This window comes from Elaeis guineensis, chromosome 12, assembly GCF_000442705.2.
Source record: "Elaeis guineensis isolate ETL-2024a chromosome 12, EG11, whole genome shotgun sequence".
NCBI classification, from domain to species: Eukaryota; Viridiplantae; Streptophyta; class Magnoliopsida; order Arecales; family Arecaceae; genus Elaeis; species Elaeis guineensis.
This window is the reverse complement of record NC_026004.2, coordinates 8513206-8522653: the sequence shown is the minus strand read 5'-3', so window position 1 is coordinate 8522653 and position 9448 is coordinate 8513206. Positions and strand designations below refer to the sequence as shown.

At 38.6% G+C, this 9448-nt stretch overlaps 1 protein-coding gene across 1 annotated transcript in view; it reads left to right on the top strand.

Annotated features, from left to right (window-relative positions):
* The window catches only part of LOC114914673 (uncharacterized), a 20031-nt gene extending 10583 nt beyond the window's left edge, over positions 1 to 9448 (top strand). Inside the window, 2 exon segments of the mRNA XM_073246373.1 lie at positions 6578 to 7127; positions 9327 to 9448. Of these exon segments, the coding sequence (XP_073102474.1) occupies positions 6578 to 7127; positions 9327 to 9448 (672 nt within the window).

Here is a 9448-nt window from a genome sequence, read left to right as displayed (position 1 = left end):
GAATCCTAAAGGACATATACCTGTCATTTTAGGAAGACCATTCTTAGCTACGGCCAATGCTGAAATCAATTGTCGAAATGGTCTAATGAAGTTATCCTTTGGGAATATGACCATTGAGCTTAATGTTTTTAACTTAGAACAGGAATCCTCTTCTCATGCTGATGTCATGTAGTCCAAGATGGTATTTATGAATCCATTGACATTAGTGATGATGAAGTCGACTTAGAGTCTAACCCCTAGTTAATCCATGAGTCTGAGGATGTCAATGAAATACTTAAAGAAAATCAGATTAATCAGGAATCGATACTTCCTACTGAACCAATCATTGAGATGGTGAACTCATCACCTAAACCATCGATAGAGGAAGCACCCATTTTAGAACTGAAGCCCCTCCCAGAACATCTCAAGTATGCATATCTAGGATCCAAAGAAACTTTGCCTGTAATTATTGCATCAGACCTAGATCCCAAGCAAGAGGAGGAGTTATTGTCAGTTCTAAAAGCAAATCAAGAGGCAATAGGTTGGACCATTGCAGATATCAAAGGAATAAGCCCTTCTATAGTTCAACATAGAATATACTTAGAGGAAGAGGCTAAACCAACAAGAGAAGCCCAAAGAAGGCTTAATCCAGTTATGAAGGATGTAGTTAAAAAGGAGATTCTGAAACTCCTAGATAGTGGAATAATTTATCCTATTTCTGATAGCTCTTGGGTAAGCCCAGTTCAAGTAGTACCCAAGAAATCTGGGGTAACAGTGGTCCAAAATGATGCAAACGAACTTATCCCAACTAGGATCCAAACGGGATGGAGGGTCTGTATAGACTATAGAAAGTTGAATACTGCGACAAGAAAAGATCACTTTCCTTTGTCATTTATTGATCAAATGTTGGAAAGACTAGCCGGACAAGAGTTTTACTGTTTCTTGATAGATACTCTGGTTACAACCAGATCTCCATAGCCGCTGAAGATCAAGAAAAGACTACATTCACCTGTCCATTTGGTACTTTTGCCTATAGACGAATGCCCTTTGGACTATGTAATGCACCGGCAACCTTCCAGAGATGCATGATCAGCATATTTTCAGATATGATAGAACGATTTCTAGAAATTTTTATGGATGACTTTTCTGTTTTTGGCCTAACCTTCTCCGAGTGTCTGAATCACCTACAATTAGTTCTAGAACGATGTTAGGAGAAGCACCTAGTTCTCAACTGGGAAAAATGTCAGTTTATGGTCAAACAGGGAATAGTTCTTGGCCATGTCATTTCTAAAAAGGGGATTGAAGTGGACAAGGCCAAAATAGATCTAATTGCAAGTCTTCCACCACCTAAATCTGTGAAAGAAATACGTTCATTTTAGGTCATGCTTATTGCCAACTTTAGCAAAGTAGCACGTCCACTGACTAATCTTTTGGCAAAGGATACCAAATTTGAATTTACTCATGAGTGCTTGGAATCCTTTGAATTTCTAAAAAATATACTTGTATCAGCTCCAATCATTCATCCTCCTGTCTGGTCTGAACCATTTGAATTAATGTGTGATGCGTCCGATCATGTTGTGGGCGCAATCTTAGGTCAACGAATAAATAAGCTGCCTAGAGTGATATATTATGCAAGTAAAATCTTAAATGATGCGCAGCTTAACTACACCACAACTGAGAAGGAGTTCCTTGCCGTTGTCTTTGCTTTAGAAAAATTTAGATCTTATTTGATTGGGACCCACACCATTGTTTACACCGATCACTCAGCCATTAGACATCTCCTAGCAAAGAAGGATGCCAAGGCACGCTTAATCAGATGGATTTGCTCCTTCAAGAATTTGACCTAGAAATTAGGGACAAGAAAGGCACTGAGAACGTTGTAGCAGATCATTTGTCCCGAATTCCAGTCGCACCATCTAGTGAACCACCCATCAATGAATCTTTCCCAGATGAGCAACTCATGTCTGTGTCTACTGAACCTTGGTTTGCTGATATTGTAAATTATTTAGCCATAGGTAAGATACCTTTTCATTGGACTAAGCAGGATAAATATAAATTCTTTGCCCAAGTGAAGTATTTCATTTGGGATGATCCTTATCTTTTTAAACAATGTCCTGATCAAATTATTAGAAGGTATATCCCAGATAACGAAGTCATGAATATTTTATCTTTTTGTCATGATCAAGCATGTGGGGGTCACTTCGATTCTAAGAAAACTGCTGCTAAGGTTCTCCAATGTGGTTTTTATTGGCCCAATTTGTTTAAGGATGCTCATGAATATTGTAAAAGTGGTGCTCAATGTCAGAAAATGGGTCGAATCACCAAGCGACACATGATGCCACTCAACCCAATCTTGGTAGTTGAAGTTTTTGATGTTTGGGGGATCGATTTCATGGGACCATTTCCAAATTCCTTTGGAAATGAATATATTCTAGTAGCAGTTGATTATGTTTCAAAGTGGATAGAAGCAATTGCATGTAGAACATCCGATAGCAAAATGGTCATTAAGTTTCTTAAAGAAAATATTCTCTCCCGTTTCGGTATTCCTAGGGCAATCATTAGTGATCGAGGAACCCATTTTTGTAACCGACCTTTTGCAACATTGATGAAAAAGTATAATGTCACCCACAAATTAGCCACACCATATCATCCTCAAACTAGTGGGCAAGTTGAAGTGTCAAACCGACAAATCAAACAGATCCTGAAAAAAACTATTAGTGCCAATAGAAAGGATTGGTCTTTGAAATTAATTGATGCACTTTGGGCATACCGAACCGCTTTCAAGACCAATCTAGGAATGTCTCCTTATAGGATTGTGTTTGGTAAACCATGTCACTTGCCTATTGAGATAGAACACAAAGCCATGTGGGCCATCAAACAACTAAATACAAATTTGAACGACACTGGAAACCATAGGAAGCTTCAATTGAATGAATTAGAAGAACTTAGAAATGAAGTCTATGAAAATACAAGGATATACAAGGAACGAACCAAAGCATTTCATGATCAATCAATTATAAGAAAAACTTTCAATATCGGACAAAAGGTGCTCTTATATAACTCTAGATTACATCTGTTTCTAGAAAAGCTTAGGTCTAGATGGACATGACCATTTTTAGTAAAGGAAGTCTTTTCACACGGAGCTGTTGAGATTAAAAATCCAAATAATGGTGTTATCTTTAAAGTTAATTGTCAACGATTAAAATCATTCTTGAAATTACCTGTCAAGACTGTTGAAGATGCCATGGTTTTTTATGAACCAACTTATTCTGATTAAGTTGCTTCGATGTTTGGTCTGGCTGAAGATATAAAACTTAGCGCTTCTGGGAGGTAACCCAGCTTATTTAATTTCTAATACTTTCTTTGTTTTCAGTTTGCTTAGGACAAATAAATTAGATAAACTCCATTGGGGACAATGTCGGTCAAGTTGGGGGGAGAGCTTGTACAAAATCAGGTGTTATCATTTTCTTTTCCTTCCACTATGAGTTATTTCTTGCATTTAATATATTATGTAAAAAAAATAAAAAATAAATATATATATATATATATATATATGAAATAAATTAATCTATAAAAGAAATAAGAGTAAGTTAGAAAGTATTTGCTAATGTAGTGAGTCACGGAGAAGATTAGCTGGTTAGACTCTTGGTGGCTTAGGTCATTTAAAGACTATTAGCACTTCCAATTGCACATGCACACTAACAAGGTAAAGTAGGTGTTAATTGTAAGACCAATTAAAGATTTGAGTATTATTTAAATTAGATAATTTTCTCTACACTCCAATTGAAGAAATTTGAATTTAAGGAAAGAGTTACCTGCCTGAAATAAAATACAAAATATAGAGTAAATGTGGATTGCCCTAAGCCTAGTAACCAGATCTCTTCACCTAAGTCAAGTGTTGAGATTCGCATCAAACGGTGGTGGGAAGGCCAGGATGCTCAGCAAAAAAAAAAAAAAAAAAAAAAAAACAGTGTGAAAGCTACCTTAGTTCTTTGTTTAATCTGGGGTGTATAGAAAATTAATCGAACTAAGTTATGAAAAATGATACAATTGGCCTGTACAAGTTAATACTAAAATACTAAGTTAGTTATCACTCACACAAGTGCTATAAAACTTTAAGTGTACTCTAAGAAAGCTTCTAAGTAGACTGACTACCGATTCTAATTCGAAGCTCATTACTTAGTAATACTAGAAAACTTCTTGAATTTCGATCTTAAATTAATTTGCAAAGGAAGGATCTTTTTGAAATATGATCTTATTTTGGTACATTGCTAAGGGACTAGCAATGATTAAGTTGGGGGGTGTGATTTATGTCACAAATTGACATAAAAAGTATCAATTAATATCTAAATTATCTAACTTTATTAAGAAATTGATACTTGTTATTATATTTTGCAGAAGAAGAGATCATCAATAGAAAGAACAAGGAAAGAGGATTCCAACGGCGCAAATTTTATGCAAAACGGAGTTAAATTGATCCAGGAATTGAAGAATGAAGAAAAAAGACTCAACTGGGTCAAACCCGAGTCAAATCAGATCAAAATTGGTCAAAAAATCAACTAATTTGGTGATCTGGTTAGCCGCCTGGTCCACAGCAACAGGCGCATGGACCATGGACCCATCGGCGCACCATAAACCCCCCTAACAACCCTCTAAAACCTCTTAGTCCCACATCTAAAGTTTTGAAAACCTTATAACCCCCAAATGCCTATAAAAAGCCCCCAAAGGCCCTTGTTTTATGTATTCTTCTTTTCGATCAAGCTTGTAACCCTAGATAGTGGGGTTTTTAGCTCTCTTCTCAAGTCTCGAGCTTTGAAGTTTTTGTAATAAATTTTTTTTATATAAAATCTTATTTTTATGCAATTTCATCTCTTTACATTATGCAATTTATTTTTCTTGCAATTATGATAGTTTAATTTATGCAATTTAATTTTATGCAATTAGGTTAGTTTAAATTATGCAGTTTAAATTTATGCAATTAGGATAGTTTAATTTATAAAATTAGGGTAGTTTATTTTTCTGCATTTAAATTTTGCAAGTAGATTTAGATCATGTCTAGCTAAGCATCCCTTCTAGGGTTTGCGATGAAGCTAGATCATGAGTAGGGATTTTACATAGGGTTCTTTCTTTTTCTTAGGGTTTCTTTTTCTTCCTCTTTTGTCAAGAATTTTTGATGAACTATAGTTGGGTCAGAGTTCCTTCATAGTTCATGCTTGATTCAGTGCATAGGAGGAGAAAATCCTAAGGGATCCTAGTTACTACTCCCCTGTAAAGAATCTTGATGGGTTATCGTTGGGCCTTAGTCCCTTCATAATCTATGCTTGGGAAAGACAAGAGGAGTAGTCGTTAGGATCAATAAGAAAAATTCTAGGTAGAATTCCCTAATCTAGATCTAGTGGATTCAAAAACCCTAGATCCTTAGTCTTATTGTCTTTAGCAAACAACTTTCGACTTTCGATTTTTGTTAAAGTTCGCTTGAGCATAGATTTGAAAATCATTTTTAAACCAAGTCTCTGTGGGATCGACCCGTACTCGCTGGTCGTGCTACTCTGCACACCGTGCGCTTGCGATTTTATTTACAAATTTTAAGATTTGCACATCATTTAGCTCTGCAGCTTGTTAGACTACATTCTGATGTTTCATTGAGAGGAATATCTTTAATTTTTGCTGAATTAATATTGTTAGTCATGGATGTCAGGCGTAGGCTTCATCTGCATGGCTAGCCGAATGATGGTCTTGAGGCCACAGCTGGTATAGCCTCACCACATCGTCTTGGGTGCATCTCGATGAAGATTGGTCCTCATTGAGGAGTCTCTTCTGCAACACCATATGTTTGCTCTTCTTTTCTCATTTACCAATATAGACGGGCTGGGTCGATTCAAGCTTAGGTAAAACGTAGGATTAAGGATTATGCTGTTAATGAAGTAGACTAACCCAAGACCAATAAAAAACTTGAATGAATTCAATCTGACCTGTCTCCAATTAAATTAGTTACAAGAGGAAAGTCCAATCTCTTCACTGTTATTTAATTGAATAAACTGAAACTGCTGTTAACTGAGCCCTAAATCCCAGCGTCCAATCTAAAGAAGGAAAACAATTAAATGGAGTGGACCCATCCAACTCTAGCTGGAACATGGATTCATAGGACATGCCATCCATCCGATATGCTTTGGTCACGGGCCAAAAATCCTTGATACTCGTGTCAATTAGACCCAACTCCTTTTGCAGCCTTACGAATTACTGACAGGGCTATCAGAAATCAGTGCTCCACACGCAATTATCAAAAATGTGCAGGGGCTCATATGAAAAAACTCTAAACAGTGACATCATTGAAAAAATTTAAGAGGGGGAAATGGGTAATATTACCGCTGAAGGTGATGCCAGATAGGGTTGCTAATTAATCGGATACGATCGAATACTCCACTGTTCAGGATTGACTATTTTGAACTACTATTTAGTTCATGTTCGATTGGGATTTGAATGTATTCGAGGGAACTTTGTTTGAGATCGATTTCGTTAAGCTCGTTATGTTTGAAATAGACTTGAGTTCGGCTCGTCTAAAGTAACATAGAAAATAAATATTTAAAAAAAAATAAAGAAGAAAATCATTCTGACTCTGTGCAAGACGATCGTCCATATCTTGCTGGGCTTTTCTGACCACTCCATCGAACGTCGGAATCCTCCTTACCATTGCCGAAATATCTCCTCCTCCGATGTCGATGGCCTGTGCCTCCTCACTGGAGACACCTCCAAGCCGCCAAACATCATCGACTCCTATGCTGTTGGCCCTGCAGGGAAGCCACCGCACTGGACCAATCTCGATGCCCGCGGCCTCCACGACCTTGACCATGGCAACCTCCGTCTCTACATTGAAAACCTCAGCTCCGAAAGCTGTGATGATGGCGGGATCAGGATCAAAGAGATCGGGGGGCGAACACCAAAGGAGGATGATCGGAGACCGGAGGTGTAGCCGTAGGGGAGGAGGATGAGACCGCAACGATGGAGGGCGGAGACGAACTTCCCACCGCCGCTAGGGTGGGAAGGACGACAGAGTCGGTTCATGCGTGTGGTGCGGGGAGACGGTTGGATTGTGCTCACGAAGGTCCGAATCGAGTGGTCGAAGATCCTTCGTGCCTCTCGCCACGAAGAGAGGCGGAGAGATTGAGGGATGAAATGAAATGAAATGAGGCTTTCTGAGGGTTAGGATTTAAGTGTAAGAGAGTATATAGGCTAGAGTTAATTGATCAATTGATCACCACCATCGGATCATTGATCCACGATGATAAACAAGACCTTCTCCAGTCGCTGGATCAATGATCTGATGGTAATTATTAAGATTTATGTATATAATGCTATAATGTATAGTATATATTATATATATTAAAAAAATAAATATATTAGCATAATATGTATATAAATATATATAAAATATATAATATATTTATTTATTTTATCGAGCTTTTGTCGGTCCGAATATGATCAAATAAGGGTTTGTTTTAGTTTGAATCGTTAAGGTATCGATTTTAAAAATCATATTTATGTTTGGTTCTACAATTTAACAAGCGAGTTGAAAATGGCTCGAAAATGATTTGGATATTTTGAATGAATCGTACAATGAGCTGGACTTATAACCTTAGCCGGAGGTGGAGACACGGAGGGAGAGGATTATACGGGTGGTGAGATTAAACTTCATGACGTTAATGTTGCTTAACATCACCATAACAGTCCGCTCGCCGCGAAGGCCCGCACCGTCAGCTACTCCCGCCGCGTGGGCACCCACTTTCCATCGATCCCGCCGCGGTGGCGGCGGCATCGTCTTCTTTCGCCTTCCGCCACCGCCTCCGTCTCCAGTTCTTCCGCCTCGTAATTCTTGCCGGGCTTTCCTTCTCGAGAATCTCTGGGTCAAAGAGGAGGACGGCACAAGCTCGTCGGAGATGGGGCAGGTTCGAGAAGGGCAAAGAATGGGTGCACATAAGGGAGCGTGCGATGCCTGATGGAGATTGGACGGCGGTGATGACCGTCGGAACGCCACGTCAGGGAGCAATGATGAGTTTGATCATGATGGAGATTCTCTTAGAAGTGACGACAACGAGATCGCACCGTTACGGGAGATTCCCCCTGAGGTTAAAAAGTGGGTTCCGCCGGGTTTTACGTGGAGACCGGACAGGGGAAAAGCTGTTTTTTTTTTTTTTTTTGGTAAAAGAAAGCTGGGTTAAAAATCGGGCTCCAACTGGAGATTTTTTTTTTTTTGGTAAAAGAAAGCTGGGTTAAAAACCGGGTTCCAACCAGAGATTTCGCTCCGGGAAGAATTGGGTGCATGAAGAATTGGCCATCCTGTCAACCAACATAATGGCTGTGATTCGCCCGTATTCGCAACGGTCGGGGAATAAGTAGTAGCTTACTAACATTCTATTTTCTTATTTTTTTTATTATTTTAAATGAAGATGAAATAACTTATTATAAAAAAAGAATATTGGAAAAAGGAAAATAGATGTGGAATGTATGCATGGTCAACTGAAACATGTGTGGAAAGAGATCTAACGGCAGGGGCAAAACAGGCAGATCTCGTCTTCCAAACTCCAAAGTCTGCACTGCAAGAGGGAATATACTTTTGGCATGTTTTACCGTTTGATCCTTGACTTTATCCATGTTGCATATACATTTTTTCTACTTCAAAAAATTTTAATTAGATCATCCAAGCTACCGAGTGATATACTTGGTATCAATTGTATTAAATGTACTATAATAAAAAACCAGCATTGAGTCTTGAAATCTATAATTTTAAATATATTTGATATCTAAAATGAAGAGAGAGAGAGAGAGAGAGAGGAGAAATAGAGTGTCTCTATGCCAATGCCATGCCATTGTCGGCCTTTCTCTATCCCTACCCATGTTCACTGTTGTTGCTGGCAATGTATCTGTAACTATATTCCATCTTTCTTGAGGCTGTGGTTTTGGGGGAGTTGAGTAGTGAGAGCTTGACCTAGACATAGCCCATGCCAATGGCGAGGATGTAACATGAACTAAGAGAGGAGGGGGGAAGGGAAGCATAACTCTCTAGCGATGTTGAAATTTTAATACTTGTATAGGGGAAACTCCCAAACCAATTCGTTAATAAATAAATGCATAACTCTCTTGGGACCATTCAAAGCAATGGAGCATGTAAGATTTAGGTAACTAACCTATTGGGATCTATCCTCATCTAATTCCAAGAGTTTAGGATGGTGAAGGTGGTTGTAGAAAGAGTTTTACTCTTCATTTATTCGTACATTAGGAGCCTCTTTTCCTCTTCCTTACAATAGCCCAACATGCCCACCAGGTGTTTGTGGTGAAATCACTAGAGGAATGCCGGCTCCGCCTAGAAGGCACCCTCTTTCTCTTAGAACTTCTTGGTTTCGGCATCAATGGAGAAGTTTTTAGTGATGGCAGCAAGCTCGGTGAAGGTGAACTCGTCTGCTCTATTCTCTAA